This window comes from Scleropages formosus, chromosome 7, assembly GCF_900964775.1.
Source record: "Scleropages formosus chromosome 7, fSclFor1.1, whole genome shotgun sequence".
Taxonomy (NCBI): domain Eukaryota; kingdom Metazoa; phylum Chordata; class Actinopteri; order Osteoglossiformes; family Osteoglossidae; genus Scleropages; species Scleropages formosus.
In genome coordinates this window covers 27,449,396-27,473,836 of record NC_041812.1, presented here as the reverse complement: position 1 = coordinate 27,473,836, position 24,441 = coordinate 27,449,396, and the positions used below count along the sequence as shown (strand labels likewise).

Sequence of the window (24,441 nt, the reverse complement as noted above, 5' to 3'; positions counted from 1 at the left end):
AGAGGAATTTCCACTTTTAAGCAGGCGAATGATAAATACACTATGCAACAGTGCAAAGGCAGAAGGGGAAGGACCTCAACGTGTAAGAAAACACATAATGTTCCCTGTTTCCTTTCACTACACTAGTCCCACTCCTCAACAGTCTTGGAAAGTCAATCAAGTGTGGTCCCTAGGTGTGGCTAGGGATAGCTATGTGGCGCTGGGTAGGTTTTTACAAGGCCTGGGCTGGAGGCAGGAGATCGGGGCAGGACCTTGATGAGGAAGTGTCCATTCCCATTCTGCAGGCAGTTCCTGGTTGCTAAAGTGCTTGAAGGCTGCTGCCTCCACCTGTCCAGGCCCTCTCTGCTGGGCCCTCCCTCCTGGTGTCTGGTGTGTTCCTTCATTATCTCCAGGCATGGGTCAGACTGTGTTGAGGGTGGTGGCTGGGCCACTTCCTGAAAATCTGCACCTTGATCAGGGGCGCAGGGCTGTGTGGAAGAGCTGCCATTTCTGAGACAGGTCCGCCGACAGCCCCAAGAATGTTCCTCTCCACAGTCCTCTTGCCATCCCTCCTTGGAATCTGACGATTTAGAGTGAATGATCACTTCTGCATCCATCTGCTTGCTGCTGGACGACGAGTACAGTTCCTCTCTCCCATCCTTCTGTAAGATGGGAACATTGAGTTAACTTCACCCATGACACAAGCCACACCCAACCGAACAAACCGGCCATGACCACATGATTGATGCGTGCGCTGTGGCCTTGTTCGTTTGTTAATCCATGAACATTTTTGTTGGTAAACCTCAGACCCCCTTTTCCTCTACTGACGGACCTGTAAGGTTTTACCATGCTGTACAGCTGGCATTAGAGCACCTTAGAAATGCCCAACACAGGTGCCTTAGAAATGGTGGCTTGAATTATTTCACAGAATCCATGTACGAATAAACTTTTTGCAGTATGTCGAGAAACTTTTTCCAATACATCCATTAGTTTTTTCTTTAAAATCCGAGGTCTGCCTTTACATTTTAATTGAGAGCATAACATCGGTGTGATGTCAGTCCTATCTAAAAGCCATGTGAAGAACAGTGTAACCCCATTGTCACCACCAGAATAAATCAGCTTTAAAAGGACAATGACAAACAATGAAAACCCCTTTTTTCCCCTCCTGTCATCTTTTCCATTGTTGTCGTCGTGTCATAAAAATGGTTAGCAATTTGTGATTCTGTGATGAGACACTTTAAAATCCCTCTTCCACGTCTTCGGGAAACACTTCTCATTAACTACGTTCTGAGCAAGTCCTGTCCCATCCACTGCATCATTTCCACAGTTTTTTCTGTTCATATTTTGTGTTCAGCTGCCAGGTCTTCCCAGCTCTTCTCTGTTCTATCCCATGAATAGTAAAAGAAGCAAATTCATTTACCCACACAAATATACAAAAGAACCAGTCGTGCACACACGGATATTCACGTACACACATTAGAACACACACACATTTATTTTGTCCTATTGCTTTGTTCTGGCATATGTTGGATGCTCACCTTGCCTTCCAAGTCCAGGCTGCCAATGTCTCCACCACTCCTCATAAGGCTTTGCTCCTCTGACTTGTCCTCCTTAGGCACAGCTACATTCTGCTCTTTTGTTGACATCAGTGCCTCCAGCTCCTGGTAACCCCTATCCATGGATGCTTGCAGGGCCACTGACTGACCCGGGTGATACTGGGAGGTCAGAGCAGTGGAGTCCAGGCCCCCAGGCACCTTTCTGCAATGAGAGGGAGGGATCAGCATCACGGACCAGGAAATTACTCACTGTTATGTCAGAGCACTCTTGTGTAACACAAAGGAGTTAGACACACACTACATGCATTCTTCCCACTTGGGCGTTCCAGGTCACAGAACACACTAAAGGGTTCAAGGAGGCTGTGGCGTGGGAGTCGGCAGATAAATCAAAGTGACAGGAAATTCTCAGATGTACTGTATGCAGTCTGAGGTTTTCTGGAGGCATGACTGGCAAGCTGGCATCGATTCTGGCTGGAGCATCAGGGCAGAGCTCACCTGGTCTTATTGCTGCGCAGGCTGAAGCACATGCAGAAGACGACACACAGGAGGCCCAAGCACACGCCCACAATGACGCCCGTCACCGTGGAAACATCCAGCTCTGCACCTCAAAAGAAAGTAGAAGGGTGGAGTGGATATGTAGGCATGTTCTCGGGGGGCATCGGAAGACTGAGCAGATGTCAGCATAGTAAGGGAGCAATATAAAGCCTCCATGAACACTGGGACATGAACCTTCAGTCCCCAACCTGGAACCAGGTGGAACAGCTCCATGTGACACCACTTCACAGACACTCCGTCACCATTAACATCCTCTCCTTCTGGTCATTTATACCAGGAAAGACAACTCGATGTCCTCAAACTTACAGAGGTTACCTTTGCATGGGCTCACCTTCCATCTCTGGGAGTGTGCGCACTTCCTTTGTGGGGGTAAAAGGCCCTGCCCCCACCTCAGTACATGCCCGCATCCTGAAGAAGTAGTGAGTAGCACTCCGGAGCCCCTGCACCTCTGTGCTGATGACGGTCCCTGGAAGAGACAGACAGACACAGACAGTGTCACCTGCACACAATACACACAGACCAGTACATGATACAGTAGACACATACACGTACACACACCATCCCGAGACAGCTTAGTCCACTGCCAGTCCAACTGCCTGCTGTCCTCACTGTACTGGATCCTGTACTCCACAATGATTCCATTAGGCTCCAGTGGGGGGCGCCAGCTGGCCAGCACTGAGGAGGAGTCCAGGGCCGTGAGCTGTAGCTCTGCTGGTGGTGAAGAGGGTCCTGTGGGGAAAGAGCAGGGCACACTGACTCCTACTGGGCAGCAGGAACGGTTCAATTATTGCAGTCTGATGTGGGAGAGGGTGGGTGTGGCAAGACTACAGCTGTGGCACAGAATCCAGGGGCAACTGCCTACTGTGATTACCTGGCTGTGAAAAGAGAAAGACTGACACACCTGGTTTTATGAAACTGAATGCTGAAAGGGAATCTCACTGCTGCAGAATGGAAACTGGATTTAAGATTATGCTGCAACTCCAAGCACACCCCTTCCATCACACAAATTGAGAAAGGCATAATATATCTGTATTCATTCAGCCGGCTTACACCTAGAAAGGACCTCTTTGTGTGCATCCAGACTCTTTTTTGGCCTATGGGAATTAAATTATAATAAATTGTTCTTGCAGATGGACATAGTTTGGACATTACATGATAAAACAAGGCCTCAGTGTATAACTTATGTTATCTTTGTATGGAAAGCTTTTTACATATATTTTCCCATTTATACAGCTAGGTAATTTTTACTGTATCAAGTTAGGGTAAGTACCTGGATCATTTGATTGTAAGATGAAAGCTTTAATCACTATGCTACCGTGTGCCCCTGCTACCCTAGCCTTAATACATCAGTGATTCATATTAAGGGAGTAACAGAGTCAAAAAAGGATATGCAATACATGAATGAATCTTAGCAATCTGCAAACAGCAGCAAACCTGGTTGTACTGCAGAGTTTGGAAGGGGTGTAAAAGGTGGGATTAGCTACTTACTGTCTGGAAGCGTGGACTCTTCTACTGTGCTGCTGAAAGGTCCTCCCACTCCAAGTCCATTGGTCTGCACTGCCAATTCGTAGCGGGTAAAAGGCTTTAGTGCACTCAGCAGGATCTCCTGGGTAGAGCTGCACAAGAAACCAAGCATAGATGGATCACTGGCAGAGTCAGATGTCCTATGTCAATGTTCCCCAGTCACAGTCCCTGTGAGTTACTCATTCCAGCGCTGCTTAAAATTATCTGATGTAACTGCTTTTCCCGCTTAGGTTCAGCGGGGGAGCTTATTATTTTAATCATATGGCATTCTGCATGGCTGGAACAAAAAATAAGTGGACTCTTTTCTCCAATACCTCTTTCCATTATTCATCATCATCATCATCATTATTATTACATAATAATCATTATTTGTAACAGCTCAATTTCTACCAGAGAAATTCGGGGTGAGGGTACTACAGCTAGAAGTGGCATTTGAACCTGGTTCCTTTGAGTCAAAGACAGCAGATTGAACGCTACCAGGTTCAAACACTACCTGCTCTTCCATGTGTACAGAAGGACCATGACTGAGGACCACTGCTATTTGTGTGTGTGTGTGTGTGTGTGGAGGATGGAAAGGGAAATGAAGACCTGGTGTAGTAGGAGACGAGTGAGGCATTGCGGAGGCCAGCTGGGCTGTAGCGCACCGTGTAGTAGATCTCGCCCACTGAGCCGCTCACACGGGGCCTCTCCCAACGTAGCCATATGGAGGTTGAGTTATTGGCAGAGGCCTGTACACTACTAGGGGGTGGAGGGGGCAGGAGGCCACCTGGCAAGCCTGGAACAACATCCAAGGCAGTGGTTAAATCTTACCGCACACAAACACACACACAGACTCGCCCTTGTGAAAATCGCAGACCCACAACCTGCTACCTCCGCTTGCGGCAGGCACTTTGTCCGTCCTACCCCTCCACACGGCAGCGTAGCCATCTGTCTGCTCGCTGTAGGCCAACACCTTGACCTCGTACAGCTGGTCAGGAGCTGGGAGACGCACACACACAAATACACCCAGTGAGGCCGTGTTCATCTGCACAGACATCCCTGCCATCAGTGGCCTACTGTCTCTCACACTTGTGGCTGAAACAGGACAGCTGTGTGGAGCGGACATGGATATTTCTTCATAATACAATTATTCACACATAGTGACTGCAAGAAATCCTTCTAACGCCACACTTAAAACACCTGTATAGAGCATTATCTGAAAGATGTTAGCAGCATCCCTCACCCAGAGCTGTGACTTCATACTGACTGACGGCCATCCCGAGCTTAGTGGGGGGGCTCTCCCTGCTGTCAGAGGACACCTCCCGGCAGTACAGCTTATATCCAGAGATGTGGGTGCGGTTGGGAGGAGGCTGCCACATCACGTACAGCGAGTGCTTTTGAGACCTTACTTTCAGCTCAGTGGGGGCAAAGATGACTGCAAAATGGGATCAGAAGAACAGAGGTAAAATATGCCATGGGGTTTAACATATTAAAACCTGTGGATTGTGAGTTAATATGAATACGAAAACAGAAATCACTGTGAATTAAACTTTACCTTGATGTTTTAACCAAGTTTACATGGAAATTTCCACCATTTACACACATAAATGCAACAAAAAGGGCCATTTTTATTTCCAGTACAATACTCACATTCAAAAATAATATAAATCGACTATGAAAGTGACTCATCTAATGAAGAAGGTTGGCTCCATCCTGGGAGTAAAGCTGTACTCCCAGGTGTTTGTCACATAGAGACAGACTCTGAATAAACTCCAGTCCATCGTGGAAAATGACTCCCATCCTCTGTATGCCACCGTAGTAAAACAGAGGGACACTTTCAGGAACAGGCTGCTCCAGCTGTGGTGTTCCAAGGAACTACAGGAGGCCATTAGGCTCTACAATGAGTCCTCACACTGCCAGGGGGGTGATCTTTTAATGACGGAGTAGGACTGAGTGTTTCCTGCGTCCCACCACACACTGCAGTACTTAACCTTCACCTTCATTCACTTCAGTCCTGCCTCTCTTGCATTTAAATAGCTGCCTATTCATTCACTCATTTATTTCTGTTTATTCCATTTATTTTTCTATATATTCATATGTTTGGTTACTTATGTATGTATGTATAAATGTACTAGCATTCAAAAGTTTGGAATCACCCAGAAATTTTCATGTTCTTGGTAGAAATTGATACGTTTATTCAGCAAGGGAGCTTTAAATTAATCAGAAATGATGTCATAACATTATTGTTTCATGCAACTGTTCTATGAATCAAACTTTCATTCATCAAGGAATCCTCTATTGTGCTGCCCAGTCCATCAAAGTCAGTACTTCGGAAGAATGCTTCAGATCATTCTTCTGCTGCATGATGAAATTTGCATTAATCAAGTGCTGACCACAGGGGATGGCAGAGAGGTAACTTTGGTTCATTATTTATTACACTGTGTGTGAACCTCCTACATTGTCAAAACCAATTGCCCCATACTATTTACATTTGTCCTCTACCATGCTTGACAGAACGCATAAAGCACTCCTCCAGCATCCTTTCATTTGCTCTGCCTTTTCATTTGTCCCACATATGTTCTCCTCCTTTATCCAAACACTTCAAATTTAGACTCATTTGTCTATAATACTCTTTTCCAGCCATCCACCATCCAGTGTCTGTGTTCTTTTGCCTATTTTAACCCTTCCTTTTTACTTGTCAGTTTCAGATATGGCTTTCTTTGAAACTCTTCCTCTAAGGCAAGCATCCTGGGGTGGTCTTTCCACTGTTGCAGATGACACTGGTATTTGGCATGTACTCTTTAAGGAAGCAGCCAACTGAGGACCTGTAAGGCGTCTCTTTCTCAAACTACAGACTCTGATGTACTTATCCTCTTGTGCAGTTGTGCATCTAGGCCGTCCACTTCTTTTTCTATCTTGGTTAGATCCAGTTTGCCCTCTTTTCTCAAGACAGTAGTGGACACCTTTGTATGAAATCTTCAGTTTCTTGCCACTCTGACGCATGGAATAACCTTCATTTTGCAAAACAACAATAGACTGGTGTGTTCCATGAGAAAACTTTTATTTTGGCCATTTTTTGAACCCAGAAACGAATTTCAGGAATTCCAGTACCTTGCAACCCAAGTAAGGACATTTTACTTGATTTCTTGAACAGAATGGCAGGTTTCAGCTGTGCTAATGCAACTACAAATGTTTCTCCACCATTAGGACCATTACCAGTAGAGTTTAGCACTAGGACACTGGAGTAATGGCTGCTGAAAATGCCACTTTGCAGTCAGATATAAATAATAAATTATAAATTAGTGAATTCAAGCAGTAATAGCCATCTGAACCATTAGTAATGATCTCTTGGCTATATTTCTAAATCAGTTGCAAACTTTTGAACCCTAGTACATGTTAAATGTATTTGTTTATGTTGTACACTGAATGCTGCTGGATACCGGATCAGGTGAATTGGTAACTCTAAATTGCAGTGTGTGTGTGTGGGTGGCTACCCCGTGATAGACTCGCATCCTGTCCAGGGTGTACCCCCCCCCAGTTTTGCAGCCAACGCTTCTGGAATAGGCTCCAGATCACCGCGACCCTGCTCAGGACAAGCGGTTATTGAAAATGGATGGATTCAATCAGATTGTATGCTGCTGCAACTAAAGTGAATTCCCTTGTAGGATTAATGAAGATTCCATCATTCCCTCATTCGGTGTTCAGTTATCCAGGTTTTATTCTTTGCTCCACTGACACAAAGGAAAATGTACAACCAATTACGGGGACCAATTTGGTGTGCTTACCCTCGCTATGGTTCAAATGCTCAGGTGTGCAATGCAAGGTCCACTCGGAAGGGGTGCCAAACCCAGCGCGGGTCTCTGCCATCCCACGGAGTTGGTACAGCCGATTAGGGAGCAGTCCTCTTATCGTAACCTGTGTCTCATTCCCCGCCACCTCCACGGAAGACACTTGATCAGCTGGGAGATCCACATGCACATGCACACACGCACGCACGCACGCACGCACACACACACACGCACATAATATGATCATGCATGGTACTAATAGCTTTCACATGTAATTTTCTGTACTACATGTCAGGAGAGTGAATTTTGACAGACCAATGCCTAAAAGCCAGTGTCTTGTCATCCAGTATTTTTCACTGGATTTCTACATGCAGATACCCAAATAAATGCTTTTGTCTACTCTGAGTTGGATGTTGCTTCAGAGAAAAGCAGCTGCTATATGAATAAATGTAAATGTACACATTGATACATCATAATAGGACAATGACAAAGCAGGGAAGCCCACAGGGGATGCTCACCCTGGTCCAAAGTGGTGTATTCAATGCGGTACCGTGTGACTGTTCCGCGGCTCTCCTGGCGTGAAAGGGGCAGCCACATCACATGGATGTCTGTGGGGGATATGCTGAGCAACGAGAGCTGTGGTGGGGCACTGGGAACTGACAGGAAAAGAAGGTCAAAGAAAGAATAAAATGCATGTCTTGCTCCTTTTTGAGCCTGCAAGAGGATTTTCATTCCAGCACTTTACTCGGCAAGTATGATTCCTGTTGCCTTTTCATCACTCACCATCCTGTAACATCTCCAGGGTAACGGGCAGGGATGGACGGCTTGCTCCCATGGGCGAGTAGGCCACTACATAGAACGTGTAGGTCGTGTGGGGTAGCAGCTCTCTGACACAGAACTCTGTGGTGTCGTTGTTCACGGCAAACTGGTACTCTGTGATGTCGGGTCCTGGTGAGATACAGAAAAAGGTTGCTCCTGTGACTGATGGTCCAGAAAAAAACAGCACCTCACAACACCACCCCCGTGGCAAAGGAAGGACCTGTTTGGATCTTTTTCAGGTCTACACTAATGGAATAATAATAAATTTCTCTTGCAGATTGTTACTGATATGGTCATACATTACATAATAAAATAAGGCCTGGGTGTATAACCAGCAATGAGGCATTATTTGTTGCCTTAGGGGAAGAGCAAGAATGTCAGTGGATTTACAGTATTTTTCACCGGATTGCAGACCGACCTACCTAAAACTAAATTAATTACACACCACATTAATACAAAAGACAGTTTTACTACTGCAGTTCACAAGAAGTAGCTTTGCTCAAAGGTTCAATAGCACAATATCACCTTCTTCAAAGGAATGTGCGTTGATTACAGTTTACCTGGTCATATAGCCTCATGACAAATTTCCTGCATTGATGACAGATTATGGTGAACTACAGAATTGCACCTTGCTCAGTTTTACAGGATTCAAAACATGCGATTAATGGATTTTGTGTGCTTTACAGTATTTCACCATAACAAATTTTGGACGTGAAATATTTTCTGATGGTGGTACAGTGTGAATGGTGTTACGGTGTGGGTTTTTCTCGACAGGTATCAACAGTATACAGGAACATTGTTCATTATGTGTTTAACAATCATTATAACACTATTTAATACACATTAAACACTACTTGGCTATCTTATTTTCATCACTGCTGCATAAGAGTTCTACATAGAAAATAGCTGTTTTATTTAATGTAATGCAGGGCGCGGTGGCACAGCGGGTTTGGCCAGGTCCCGCTCTCTGGCGGGTCTGGGGTTCGAGTCCTGCTTGGGGTGCCTTGCGACAGACTGGCGCCCTGTCCTGGGTGTGTGCCCTCCCCCTCCAGCCTTATACCCTGTGTTGCCGGGTTAGGCTCCAGTTTGCTATGACCCCGCTTGGGAGAAGTGGTTTCGGACAGTGTGTGTGTATTTAATGTATTATTTAATTGTCTCAGCAGTAAAATTATTTCCTCATAAGGTACAACATAGAAAATATGTTTATGACAATATTTTATGAGATGTACACTTCTGTGAATCCAATTAATAACGTTGAGATGGGTGCTAATACACTCATTGTACACTTACTATTAAAATAACTATAAATGCTTTTCTTTTTATTCCCCACATTTTGAGGCTGTTACTGCTAAGTAGCAGATCAATCACAGCAGCAACTCTCTGCCTTGCTGCAGTCACTCATTTTTTTGTGGCTTGACAGAAGTCTCAGGTCAGGGCAGAGTGATGGTCCACACTGCACAGTACACAGACTGTCCTAGGATAGAGGAGAGCACAAGATGGCACGGGTAACGCTCTTGCAGCACCTTGCAGCTCACCTGCCTCTTGCTGGTAGTGCACGGAGAACCCGATGATGTGCTCGCTGTTGTGTTCGGGCCGCTGCCAACTCAGCAACACCGTGGTGCTGGAGTGAGGCAGCGCGGACAGCAGCCGGGGGGGGCTGGGAAGACCTTCGCGCACCACCACCGACAACTTGGCTGTAGCGCAGGCCGTACCCAGGCTGTTGGAGGCCACACACTGGTAGTAGCCAGCATCCTCCACGCCCACCTGATTGATGAGCAGGATTCCAGTGCCCTGGGTTTTGATGCGGCCGCTGGTGCGCACAGGGGCACCATTTCGCAACCAGCGCAGCACTGGTGATGGCTCCCCTGTGCTGTTGCACACAAACCGGGCCGTGTTACCCCGAGATAGCGACACTGTTTCTGGGGGCTGCAGGATTACTGGGGGGGCTTTAAGAAGAGGGGAGGTGAGAGAAAATGAGTCACAATGAGTGGCTTTGATATTTACCTTACACAACACACACATACATACATACTTATAAACAGACCCACGCACACAGACAGACAGACACCCGCACTCACCCAACACGTGCAGTTCAGCAGCAGCCAGAACAAACTCTCGGGTCTTGGGCTTGTTGGCACGGCAGACGTAGACACCGGCATGGTGACGCCTTGTATCTGGGATCACCAGATTTGTCTGCAGTACCACCACATCTGTGGCAATGGGTTTGCCGTCTGTGCAGAGGGCGGAAGAGCAAAACGTGACAGCCTGAGCCAGCGGACAGCACTGGCTAGAGCAGAATGGACTGGGAGTGTTTGCAGCTTGGAGGGATACTTACCCTTGCGGCTCCAGGACACGTATGGTTTGGGCTCACCCTGTGCCATGCACTCCATGACGGCTGTGCGACCCAAAACCACAGTTGTGTTCCGAGGGCGTTCAACAATTACCACCTGGTGCGGTGAAGGCGACGGACCTGCTGGGGTCCACACACACACAGCAATCACCTACCTACTTCTGGCAATGAGGATCAAAAAACTCTTTGACGGCTGAAGGGTCTTGGGAGTAGGTTACACACCTTACCTCTTCGGGGGGGTGAGGACTTGGCTCACTATGGAATATACTGCTTGCAGGGTGGTGCACACATATATGTGAGTGTCAGCAGAGCGTGTTGTCTCATCCATACTGTACCACTTATTACCTTCATAAGGAGGAATGAACAGGTGGAGCGGAGCATAAGGTTGCAGACGCTCATCAACACACCTAGTCCCCACTTGAAGTGCAAATCATACCACAGTGTGTTCTGCTTGCCAAGTGAGAAAGCCTTTTAGTGCATGAGATGAGTGCCTTTCTAAGACCATCTCAAGTCTGAAATAGGAATCTGCAATCACACTCCTACGGAGGATGCACACTTCCCTCCCGCACTGCACACTTCCTTGCCCTGCCACACGATTAGCATTATTAAAGAGCCACGAGCGGGCTTTCTGGGAAAGAGTAAGCGTGCCATAAATTAATAATTGTGATTACATGCGGGGGAACTGGATTATGTATGAAGGCTCAGGGTTTTAAATGGGCCAGATGTCTATTTCTGTGAAGTCGAGATCCCACCCGCTGAGAGCTTTGTATGGTGTGTGTGTGTGTGTGTGAGTTCATGAATAATCCTGAGGGAGGAAGACTCCCAAGTTTGAGACGTATGCAGTTGCTCGTGTGCCACACACATACTGGAACACGTTTCAAAATAACCATTTTATTTAATAATAACCTCTTGTATTCGTGCATAAACTCTTTGACTGCCGTATATTTAAGATTCCACGATAAATATTTTGGAGGATTTTGCAGAGTTTGTGTAACACATTCTGTCTGTCGATGATTTTATCCATCTGCCCCCATGGCCACAGAACTGATGACTGCTCTTTCTGCTGTTAGCCTGCAGAACACAGTATTTATCCTGAAGTACATAGCTGCACAAGTGTGAAATTGAAAGTTCCGTAAGCTGATTTGGATGAAGGAGTACAAAAAGCCAATCTGCAAGCCTTATCCTAAGCTGCTCCAGTAAAATTACTCAGCTTTATAAATGGGTAAATAATTGCAAGGATGATCTTTACAGTATAAGTTGCTTTGGAGAAAAATTTCAGCTAGATTAATAAATGTAATGTCAATATATCAAACAAGAAACCTGAAAGAGGACATTTCCACTTGCTTTGGTCATGGGAGAGAAATGTATCACAAAGGGTTGAATGGCACCTTAATTTTTCCACAGTGAACACAATAAATGTAAAGACAAATGGACCACTTTTCCCCTCTCCAGGCAATTTATGCTGCTATGTATTTACCAAAGCAAGAGAACTTTAGCCCTTTTTTTATGCCACAATCAATTTGGTCACAAGCCCAGCTCCTCAGATACCATACAGGAAATGGGGAAGTGACAGAAGCCTGAAACATTGTTGGTGATAGGAGAGAGACGCTCATCCACACCTGGTGTGACCGTGAGTGTGGCCTTCTGGCTGAGGCCTTTGTGGGCAACACTGGAGGCCATGCAGTGGTAGATGCCTCCATCATCCTCCTGCACCTCCTGGATCTGCAGTATTCCATTAGGGAGGGCAATGTACCTGGTAGGTTGGTGGGGAGTAGGGAAAGACAAAACTTAGACCACACGGCATGTCACATTAGGTTACAGATCTATCTCGCTTCCCTTCCATCTGCATCTATTGTAGCTCCTGTCACTGATCCATGTAATGCTGTTTACGTCACTGAATGTGTGAGAAGCTGCCATTAAGGGCGAACGGCTACTTTGTTGAAATTCCACTGAAGGATTCGTGAAGCACGGGGGTGCGTGGTGGCACAGCACGTTTGGCCTATGCCTGGTCTCTGGTGGGTCTGAGGTTCGAGTCCCGCTGGGGGTACCCTGCGACAGACTGGCGTTCCGTCCTGTGTGTGTCCTCCCCCCCTCCAGCCTTGCACCCTGTGTTACTGGGTTAGGCTCCGGCTCACTGCGACCCTGCTTGGGACAAGTGGTTTCAGTCAGCGTGCGTGCGTGTGTTTGTGAAGCCACATACCAAGAAGTTGATTTTACGTAGATCTTCCCAGGATGCATAGGGACATGTTGTGCAATTACTGACGTTATTAATGTGCTTAGCTGACACTTTCACACAAAGTGACCTATGTGGCTTGCTGTACGCTGTCCCTCTGTTCAAAGATCAGAGGACAAACTGAGAAAAGGTGACCGAGATCCAGGAGAAAGGAACACATTAGATGCCACCTCCTATTGAGGATCGCTCATCACTGTTGCACAATATCCCCTGTGGGCCCTGAATGCTCTCTGGACCATAACTTGTCAATATTTATCTTTGTTTACCCCCCCACACACATTACCATGACTGAGAGAGGGTCAAGTTCCACCGTTATACTTTTTTTTGCTATGCCCTGGTTTCCCTACGAGGGTCTGGCCTTCACTAAAAGAAGTAGGGTGAATTAAGAAGATAAGAACCATTAACGCACAGGTGGCGAATATCGATGGTCTTCACCCCTTCTTCACATACACACAAGGTGTTTATCCCTCCTTCATGCCCTTAACCCTAACTGTAACCCTTTCCAACCCTCCTTCACACACAAAGACATACAAGTTGTCCAACACGCCTTTACAGACCCAGATGAACCCAAACCTCCTTCAAAGACGGAGAAGCTGCCTAACTTCACAGACACAGTGGATGGTCAACACTTCTTCATGGAATCTGCCAAAAGCAGGGGGATCGCTAATGAGATTAGCTGCTGACAAGTGAGTAATGGCAGCTCAGTTCAAACACAGCTCTGATTCATAGCTAACTGCTCTGTGATTATCTTTAAAATCCTCTTCCAAGAGGCACATTCTTGATTAATGATGCTGACATTTTATACTCATGGAGCTAGTCCTGCACCGCGCTTTTCCTTCACAGCAGCAGTAAATCACTTCTGCTACTGAGGGCTAGAACACACTATGGGTAGAGTCTGATGTGGTGGCCTTTCCAGTGACAGAGCTCAGACATACACACATCTGTTTTATGTGCTCTTTGGGGCATAACATGTGAACATGGTCAAACGTGATTAATTCTCCAAAAGCTAACGTTCAACAGAGGTCCGCGTTAAGGATGGGCAGCCTGAAAGAAACAACTATAGCAAAGTAGGAAAAAACAAGAAGACCACTAAAGACAACCAAAAATGTGAAGGAAGGAACTAGAGAGAGCTCTCCATCTTCCTTTACTTTTCCAAACCCTGGGGCAGTCACCCCCTTTACACATCTATAACTTCTGTCCGTATCTCATACCTACAGTATACTGAGCTCTGGGGCCAGGCTATGGTGATATTTCTCCAGGATGATCATACTTCCTTCCTGATTGGTCTTCTGGCTTCTACTATCAAGATTATCCAGAATGCCAAGGCGCTAGTTGGGTTCAACTTGCCAAAGCACTCCCATGTATTTGCCTTCCTTGCCTCTTTCTGTTGGCTTCCTATAGCTCCTCGTATCAGTCTCATGATTCTGGTTACAAGCTACAAGACCATCAGTGGATCTGCACCCTCATACCTGCAGGGCCTGATCACTCCCCAGCAAAACCACTAGGCTCTTGCAACTCTAGCCACTTGCTTGTCCTCCTCACAAAGGGTCCACACTTGAAAACTAGTCAGTTCTTGGTTTTTGCCCCTATGTGATGTAACAAGCTCTCTGTCTTTCCCCCTCATAACTGCTGAATCCTTTTCAGCGTTCTAGGAGGTCAGAACACATCTCTTTCAGACCCACTTTGCAAATCAGTCCAAGAACATCAGTTGGTACTACTATCCACGTACTCAAGATATGAATGTCACTTTTTGGCTTTGAGGTCTAAAATTGAGGTCTAAAATGGCTTTGTGTCTAAAATTCTTTGTTGCTGAATATACTTTTTGCATTGACTTGTAACTTACTTTGAAGAAGAGTGGCCCGAAATACGTAAATGTAAATATAACCTGCCGTTTCCAGGCCCTGTTTCTGTACGAATATGACTGTGAAGGTGGAAATCTGATAAGTAAATAAAAGAAAATGAAAACAGAGCCATGACCTTTAATCTCTATGCAGAACAAACCAGCTAATGGAGCACCAAATGCACATACACACAAACACAGGCTGCACAGGAATAAAGTTAATACCTAATCAGAACCTTATGTTTACAGAGACTTTTTTTTCTTACCAGCAAAGTTCATCATCATCCACTCATGTTTTCTTTGACAAGATTAACAAGGTATTTCCTCAATGGGATTCGCTTTGGATCTCTATTCGGATATGAAGCTCTACAAATGAGCAAGTCTCTTCTTCACTGCATCCTTGTTTTTTTTTTCCAGTCATTTGCTGGTAAACTAAGAGTTTATCAAGGGAAATTAATTGAGGCTAGGGGTTAATTGTTCACCTGCATCGCAGCTCTGTGAGAGGAGGCGTTTACTCACCTGTCCTTGAGGGGCAGGGGCTCCTGATCCCTCTCCCAAGTGATTCTGGGCACAGGTAAACCATCCACCTGGCACTGGAAGCGCACCATGCCCCCCACAGGCACTACCTGGGCCTGTGGGTGCTCAGTCACTCGAGGGGGACCTGTAATGTGAAGAAGGGGGTGTGATAGTGAACCCATAGCAGGCCATTTTCAGTCAGGTCAGGGACTGGCAAAGAAGCTCTTGATACTCACGAGCAAGATGCAAGCTGAGGGTGCGGCTAGCAAGGGCTCCAAAAGGGCCAGAAGACACACAGCTGTACTCCCCCTCCACACCTTCCACCTTATCAGGCCGAACCAGCAGCGAGCCATTGGGGAGTGCACTGACGGCCTCATTATCCAGGATTGGTGTCTCGCCCCGCATCCAGGTGACGTTGGTGGGTGCCTCGGTCGCCCCCAGGTGGCAGTCCAAAAGGAGGGGGTGCCCTGGCTCCAGCACCACGCTCAAAGGCCCCACTCCACAGCTCAACTCCAGTGACACCGGCCTCCCTGAATAGATGGAAAGGGGGAGGAGAACACGACATTCTTTTTTATTATTCACTTGTCAGTTCTTAAGTGTTTATAATCAAATGCTGTAACTTGTAATACAAAAAGTCCCCAAGACGACACTTTTTAAAAAGCACCATGTTCAGCAGAATTCAAACCAGCTGATTCAGTGGCAATTTGGGGGCTTGGGAATAAATACTCCATCAGTTGTAAAAGGCTGAGAATCTGAAAGCTGGTTCAAAACTGAAGGAATACATGGCCGTAAAATGATGACAGCTTCTATGCATGCACAAAAAAGTCCTGTAGCACGCCAAGGCTGCCCGGGGAGGGGGCGGAGACGGGATTAAAGCAGCCACAGCTGGGGTTAATTCATCCCCGATTTCATCCCCTATTTCTTCTCCGGTGCCTGGCAGTAGGGGGAAGAGACCAAGGAGGAAAACCACACCCCGAGATGACCGCCGACCCGTTCCCTGACATGAAGCCCTCGCCCCGATCGACCCTACTCTCCCACCCTGCACGAAGCCCTTCCCTACCTGTTCCCTGCTCCCCCTTTCCCATCTCCGTCCTTCTCCGCTGTCTAGCAAATAAAAGCCCACAGCTACGGGCGACTGCATCTCCTGTCTCCTGCTTCGTCTCTTACAAGTCCCTTTCATGGTTTTTGTTTGAGGCTCTTAATAAATTCATTAGGTCATGGGAAATGGGGCCATCCACTGGGTTAAACCTAACTGCACGGGCAAGACTCACTTAACACAGTACACTGGCTGGCCTCCTTTGCCACCACCCACTTCGCCCATCACCACAGTCAAAAAAGTAACCCAGTCGGAACTGGAGCAGCCAAAGTCAACAAAAAATAACCAGGAACCCTCTCACAGAAGTAGAGGAAGATCAGCATGCCTTTGTCCACCAATATCAATGATACGGACGATAACCTCACTTTGTAAATCTAACAGGCTGCTCAATAAACGAGACCTCTGGATCAGGGTTTAACAAAGTAAGAGGAGGATCTGGGTACCTGGGTCGGTTCCAAGAACAGCGGCCCTTTCTCAGAAGCTTTGCCATGGATTCAGAGCAATTCAAGGGACCTTTTAGCCCTGGGGATTAACATCCCTTTGGTATGAAGCAATGTGCAAATTCAGTACACGCTGGAAGGCACACACTTGGCTTCTTTTGGTCTTCTACCTTTAAGTCAGGTGCAGTTGATAGCACAGTGGGTAGAGCTGCTGCTTTTGGGGGCAAAAGGTTACAGGTTCAAATACTCTCTCCAGCTGTAGTACCCTTGAGCAAGGTAATTACCTTAAAATTGCTACAATAAAATTACCCAGCTGTATAAATAGGTAAGTAGCTTAACATTGTAGGGATGCTTTGGAGAAAGGTGTCAGCTAAATAAATGTAAGACTTTATTTGTAATGCACTCATTGTTTTTTTTTTTGGTGGGGGGGTGCAGCAGGTTTGGTTGGGTCCAGCATTCTGGTGGGTCTGGGGTTCAAGTCCTGCTTGGGGTGCCTTGCAACGGACTGGCATCCCGTCCTGGGTGTGTCTCCTCCCCCTCCAGCCTTGCGCCCTGTGTTGCCGGGTTAGGCTCCAGTTCGCCATGGCCCCACTTGGGACAAGCGGTTTCTGCCAGTGTGTGTGTGTTTGCCAAATGAATGAATGTAAATATAAGTTGCAGGTTAAACGCAAGCTACTCTTGAAAAACTGAGTAATGAAACTCATTTTGTCCAGCGTTTTCGTTTTTCAGTGTACATTTCACACTTAACATTTGTATTTATTTAGGTGATGCTTTTCTTCAAAATGATTTGTAATGCTGAAGTATATACAATGATTGACCCATTAATGAAGCTGGGTAATTTAGGTCAAGTACCTTGCTCAAGGGTACTAAGCAGGAGATGGAATTCAAAGGCAGGTCTTCATTCTGCTTCATGCGGTGCGTCACACAGACTGGAAAAGTCTTAAAAGGATGCAGCCATCTACATGGCAAGAGAACCATCCCTAAGCGGTCAGCTAGCACCAGGATTTCTGACTTTGCAGTGCTATAACTACCACGGTACCATCTTGTCAGTATAAGACCTTTACAAAAAATGGGGCTGGCATCGGCATAAGATAAATTAATTTCAGGAACTAGATATTTGCATGAATGATGAAAATGTTTACAGAATGTAAATTGCTCTGGATAAGAAAGTGCCTGCTCAGCAGCAGAGGGATGCAAAGTTCATGGACGAGGGCGAGTCAACACGTGAGTCAACAGCTAGCAGATTAATGGATGCGCACGGACACCAGGCTGACAAAACCGTAGCGTACCTTAGTGTGCGTTGAGGGAGGATCCCTCATGTAGCCACTGGATTCTCCTTCTCCCACTGATGATGTCGCTCTACCTAACAACTTTTCTGAACCAGCCGAGTTTTCACACTACCACAAAGACCACAAAAGCTCCTGTTTCTACTAGATCATTCTTACTCATAGTTGGATGGAGACGAAAAACACAACAAGGACCCAAATTCATGGAGTCTGTTACCAACACATTCCTGTGTGCTATTAAAAACAAAACCGTTTTTGGGTTCGCCCTAAGCAGATCAATGAGTTGAGGACACTGAGAACAGAGCAGCAGACAGACCAGTGTTTGAGTAGGAGTTATTACTCACTGGACAAATTTGGGGAAAACATGACCCCCCCACAAACACATATGTAAATCACAAGAAAAGACTAAATGCAATCAGGTCAGCAGGTGGCATAGTGGCTACACCTGCCTCCTATGGACTGGATGTTGCAGGATTGAATCACACCTCTTGCTGCAATACCTTTGATTAAGGTATTTACCTTATTTTGCTCCAGTAAAAATTACCCAGCTGTTGCAATGAGTAAATCACTGTAAATTACTCTGGGGGGAAAAGGGGGGGCAGTTAAATAAATAAATGTAAAAGATTCACAAATCCATGCATACCTGTAATTACACAATGTTTAAAGGTCACTGATGAACCCTTTACCCTATTTTTCCTAAAATGCACAGTACACTTACACTATACCCCACAGTGAAATTGGTATATAATGAAATAAATGTGACAAGAACGCTCTGCCTCACAAACAGATAACGGTTGTATGATGTTAATGAGCTTTTAGTCCAGAGCTGAGCCCTTTATGTAATGGTATTAGCATAATTATACCATTTACTGCACAGCTCCTTGAAGACAAAAATGCAATTTCATCTGTGAACAATCCAGTACGCTCAACTCAGATGAAAGTATTCTCCTGGAACCTGAGCAGATGTGACAAGACAGATGGATAGACAGGCAAAGCAGGCAAGCAGGCAGATAGACAAAGGCTACACATTCTTGTTGAGTCTTGTGACAAATTCAATCGAGCAACCATTATCCTGAAAAAAATCTCTCCCAATTAATTCCTCTCTTCATTTAAAATTTGGAAAAATCCTTTATCATCTACTGAGCATGGGTTCAGGGTTCACCTGTAAAATGATTTAAAAGCTTTTCAAAGATTATGGAAAGAAAGAGAGACACACATTGATATTTCAAACCCCTGGATTTGGATGATTCAACCCAAGTCTCCTTGTGAAACCCACCCCCGCAATCTGTACAACCCCTCTGATTCCTGCCTCATTAAAGCTCCCGCTATATCTATCGTTTGCCCATCAAACACTGCAAAACATGCACAAACAGAAAAAGGACTCTAGTTATGGACTCTTCTGACTGGTTTTATCAGAGTGGCCCAATTCTCTTTGTACAGATACCGATGGTCTAATTATGGACAATCATGAAAATGTAAAAGGGACATCTCTCTATTTCCAGTACTGACTGAAGTCCATCTACACAAACAAAAGACCATTATCCTAAAAATCTTACAAGTATTTTTCAGTAAGCCTACCAAGAACATGTTTTCCAAAAACTATTTTTGCTACAGTTTTTAAGAATTATAAGTCAGCATGGAGAAATGTTGACTTATAGACATACAGACAGACAGATAGACCCTCAAAATCGCCAATATACATTAATATATTAAAAGCTGGATGCCAGCAGTAAAATTGTGTTTTCTTTTCAGTGTTGTATGAATTACGATTTGCAATTCAGAGGCTGATAAGAGACCTTTCTTGAGGCGCATCTATCATAATACAGATACATACACAATCAGCCAAAACATTAAAAGCACTGACAGGTGAAGCGAATAACATTGATTATCTTGGTACAATGGCACCTGCCAAGTGGTGGGATATATTAGGCAGCAAGTGAACAGTCTGTTCTTGAATTTCATGTGTTGGAAGTAGGAAAAATGGGCAAGCGTAAGGATTTGAGCAACTTTGACAGGGGCCAAATTGTAAAAGCTAGATGACTTGGTCAGAGCATCTCCAAAACAGCAAGCCTTGTGGGGTTTTCCTGGTATGCAGTGGTTAGTACCTACCGAAAGTGGTCCAAGGAAGGACAACCGGGTGCTCAAGGCTCATTGATGTGCATGGGGAGCGAAGGCTAGCCTGTCTGGTCTGATCGCACAGAAGAACTACTGTAGCACAAATTGCTGAAAACCTTAATGGTGGCCACCATAGAAAGGTGTCAGAACACACAGTGTGTGCGTATGGGGCTGTGTAGCTGTGCATTGGTCAGAGTGCCCATGCTGACTGCTGTCCACTGCCGATAGCGGATTGAGATTGAGCATCTGTGGGATGTGCTGAAAAAACAAGTCTGATCCATGGAGGCCCCACCTCGCAAATTCCAGGACTTAAAGGATCTGCTGCTAATGTCTTGGTGCCAGATACTACAGGACACCTTCAGAGGTCTTGTGGAGTCTGTGCCTCGATGGGTCCGAGCTGTTCTGGCAGCATGAAGGGGACCTACACAATATTAGGAAGGTGGTTTTAATGTTTTGGCTTATTAGTGGATATAGGGTTAAAAGTTAGTGTTGTTAGGACCCTTGCCCTGAAAGTTGAAGCTTCCTGTTCAAATCTACCTGCTGTAGTGCCCTTAAGTGAGGTACTACCCTGGGCCAAACACCTGAGTTGTGTCAATTACACCTGATCAGTACCCTGCTTACTACTGACCTAATAACACCGTACATTCTGTGTTTGGTTGCCTTCCCTGAATACACCAGTTTATGTGTTACAGCACAAATTACCTTGTCCTTGGCATTAGTGTAATTTGCATTTCTTAGTGTGACATGATGTTGTAATAAAATGTCCCAGTGTCCACACCTTGAATGTGATTTATATTGCCACGGACTACCTTCAATAAATAACATGCACAGTGTGAGTTTCTTTACTGTATGTATCATGGGCCTTTGTCAAGACTGGGTGCCAACAAGTTCTGTTCTAAGAGCACCTTGTTGATTTCACAGCAACACTACTTTCAATTGCTTTGTTGGTGTCAGAGTGGAATTTAGCTTGAATCTGAGTCTCGCAATCACTTTCCCGAGTGATGAACGGAGGAAGTTTTGCTGAGAGTCACAGTGTGGGTCACCTGCTTCCTTCAGACTCTGAGGATTTATAACGTCCCTCATATGAAGATGGACACCTGTCACATACTGGCGCCTGTGAACAATGGTTAGAGGCCAATCCCAAGTGCAGCTGCCTCTGTTGGGGCAAAAAAAAGCCCACAAACTTGACATTGGTACAAAGACGTACTACTTGACCGCTTACAGGTCACTGGGATGTCTGAGCTTTGGCGGAAAGGCAACGCACCATCAATGGGAAGCTTGCATTCTACATTTGGTTGTTTTCCCACAATACACTTTTCTAAGTGCTGACAGTGAAGCCTCAATTGGTGAGGAATCCTTTGCGCCCCAAATCCAGTTAGTTTTTCTACTTCTGATGAAGGTGCCAAAAAACCTAAGTCAACTGCACCACCCGTTTTTCATAAGAGGAAGAAAACCTTAAAAATTTATAGTTTCAGAACAAGTTTCAGCAGGAGAAAACCTCGTGTCGCCTCGTCACACAGCTCTCAAAAGCGCAGTGCAGCTTCACGGCAGCGCGCCCGAGTCCCTCGCGCCACTCAGACTATCTGCCCACGCGACTCGCGAGCGGCAATGGCGGGAACCAGAGCCTCGGACTCCTCTAACTACTCCTCTAACTCGGCAGCGAAGCGAGCGAGGGAAACTGTCGCGAAATGCCGCAGACTCGCGATGTCCAAACTAAGCATTAAGCAAGGCGGCTTGCATCCGCGTGCACCTGCCGTGCGGACGAAGAAGAAGTCACTCGCGGTGGGTTTGCGCGAGGAAACCGTTTACCTGGCAGGGGTCGAGCACAGACGCAGAGGGAGAGCACGCACAGAAGGGAGCCGCTCTTCACCGCCATGGGCTCCTGTCACCGACGTCCGGTGCTGGACTCGCTCTCCGGCTCTGTGCGCCTACACTACAGCAGCGGGCAGTGCGGCGCTCTGAGGAAACGGCGGGCGGCTCGTGGCGGATCTCGCGGCCCTCTCAGCAGTGTCTCATGTGGTCGCCCGCCTTTCTGAGACACACACCTCAGAGAAGATCCGGCGATCACAACGCCGGGAGCCCTCGGGACTCCTCACGCTCCTTCGCCATGTTTCAAGCGAATGCGCACATACACACACACACTGAGTCCCCCCCACCCCCCAGGTGTCGTGCAGAGGGGCCCGAAGCGATGCCAGCGCTGAGCAGCGCACGGACACGCCCCCTTTCCCGCAACACCTCCGTCCGCATCGCGATCCACGACTGTACACACTGTACAGTACCGCACTTTTACACTTGGCAGACGCTTATCACCACGCTGATAACGGAGCTCGAGGCGACTAACAATGTAATGTTAAAATAAACAACTTGACAAAGAAAGACCGAGCCGTTTAAACAGCACGATATTCTTACGGCATGAGTTCAAGTATCTTGAACGAACCGTGTGGGATTAGAACTAAAAACCTTCCCAACTGCAAGAAAAGAGCACGCACTGCCCTGCACACGGTCTATTGCCCCCAAGCGAACATGTGCGGAATTTTCCAGCGCAGACCTCCGCAGTACAGCCGCAGGGGATGTAACCTGTAACATGAAGGGTGCCGATTCGTCTCCCTTGATCCAAAAACTTACCAACCAGTAGAAATACCTCGTTGTATAAACAAGGGTACAGTTTCAAAGTTGTTTGGTATAAAGTGTCAGCTAAATAATAAAAATAAAAGTTACAAAAGTAAAAAAAAATGTAAAAACATCTTCCCAGGAATGAAGTTCTGCCAAAAAAGTTATACATAAAACATATTTAGTTCTGCTTGTCTCATATTTAAAAATTAAATACATAAGCGCACAGCAGTTTAAGATTTTGTCAGGATTTTCATGTCACTTTGTTACATACATGTCCCTGGAGCCCTACACCATAATAAATAATGCTGTGTGACATAACCTGTTCACTTCGTACACTTCAGTTCGCTTCATGATTGCAAATCCTTGTTCCTGATTTTTCTCAGTATATTTTAATGGAACAGAAGAGTGTTAAATCACAGAACAAGAACATTTTTAATGCTACATCTCAAAAATGCCTAAAGAGGTCACATGTTAACTCTGTATTGTTTACGGAGGTTATACTTGAGTCAAGTGCAGGCATGGAAATGGCCAGGTGTGTCTTCCTGAATTTTCCTTTGTGAGGATGGAGTGAGAAAGTGCATGTTTTAGGCGGATCTGAATCAGTATCTTCCTTTATCGCCGTGTGCAGGTCACAGCCTATATTCAAGACTGCCGAGAGAAAGAATGTTAATTAGCAAAAGAGATGCATTGGGTATTATTTATCATTCCCTCCTCATCGCCCTTTGTCAGCCGTTGTCAATTACTCCTGACACTGATCAGCAAAAAATATTTTCCCCGAAGAACTGCTTAGTTCACAAGCAGCTCTTGGGTTTAGCGACCTGTCACAATACAGGCAGCAGAATGTGTGGGTGAGACTTAATGGGCTGGGGGAGCAACACAAAGCTTGCCATCGCACGCTCTGAACAACACTCCTTTTTTGAGTGTATTCTAAATGATGCAACAAAAGACGTATTTTACCACATAGAATGTGTCCCGCAGTATTCCTCCTATCCTTTTACTGGTTGGGTGACGGCACTCAATGTTGTAGTGTTCACACCACGGTGCTTCCAAAAGTTCACACAGTGAAGGGAGAGGGTTAGAGGGCAGCTGTCCTGAACAAATTTTCCCACATTTTTTTTTGTTGAAGCTCCCCCACTTGCCGGCACCCCGCAGCCTGTGTGAACAGAAACTGCTTAGGAGACAAACCCTTCGATTACGGTGCCGATCATGGCCCCTGTTTGCCAATGTTAATGAAGGCACTGTTACTTCTGCCCACTCATTGCTTCAACGCCTCCCCCCCCCCCCATCCAGCCCTTTTTGCTGGAGCAGGAGCCAGGAGATGCTTGGTATGAGAGAAGCAGTCTCCATGGAGATTAAGGCAGAGTGACACAGTGGCAAACAGGGACTGCTGGACAGGAGGCTGGCACTAGGGGCAGCTTACTCCAAACAAGGAGCACTGGGAATTACATTTATTTATTTCTTCATTTATCTGACACTTTTCTCCAAAATGACTTATGATGTTAAGCGATTTACAGTTATTCACCCCTTTATACAGTGGGGTAATTTTACTGGAGTAATTTAGGGTAAGTACCTTGCTCAAGGGCTTATAGCTGGAGGTGAGATTTGAACCTGCAAACCTTTCGGTCCAAAGGTGGCAGCTCTAAATGTTATGCTACCCGCTGCCCCTTTGAGTACTGAGTCGATTCTGTTCCCGGGACAGGGGGGGCGCCGAAGGGGCAGGGTGTGCAGGCAAAGGCGTGAAAGACAACTGAG

General features: G+C 46.1%; 1 protein-coding gene across 1 annotated transcript; it reads right to left on the bottom strand.

Moving 5' to 3' along the window:
* Nucleotides 1–179: 179 nt before the first annotated feature.
* LOC108931152 (immunoglobulin superfamily DCC subclass member 4-like) lies at nt 180–22,141 on the bottom strand. The gene is made up of 19 exons (XM_018746761.2): nt 21,886–22,141; nt 15,376–15,669; nt 15,143–15,284; nt 12,170–12,303; nt 10,536–10,673; nt 10,279–10,431; nt 9,736–10,146; nt 8,165–8,329; nt 7,900–8,037; nt 7,379–7,552; nt 4,837–5,028; nt 4,485–4,592; nt 4,203–4,389; nt 3,579–3,706; nt 2,649–2,819; nt 2,422–2,556; nt 2,031–2,133; nt 1,518–1,737; nt 180–641 (listed from the first exon to the last, which is right to left on the bottom strand). The coding sequence occupies exons 1-19, from the start codon at nt 21,950–21,952 to the stop codon at nt 180–182; spliced, it is 3,522 nt and encodes a 1,173-aa protein (XP_018602277.2). The 5' UTR covers nt 21,953–22,141.
* Between the last annotated feature and the right edge of the window lie 2,300 nt (nt 22,142–24,441).

Bases quoted from the DNA above. Each gene is read 5' to 3' on its own strand.
- LOC108931152 (XM_018746761.2), bottom strand. From the start codon at position 21,952: ATGGCGGTGAAGAGCGGCTCCCTTCTGTGCGTGCTCTCCCTCTGCGTC. The intron at 15,285-15,375 runs GTGAGTATCAAG...TTCACATTACAG, and splicing joins CCTCAGCTTGCATCTTGCTC to GTCCCCCTCGAGTGACTGAG. The intron at 4,390-4,484 runs GTAGCAGGTTGT...ATGTTGTTCCAG, and splicing joins AGTGCCTGCCGCAAGCGGAG to GCTTGCCAGGTGGCCTCCTG.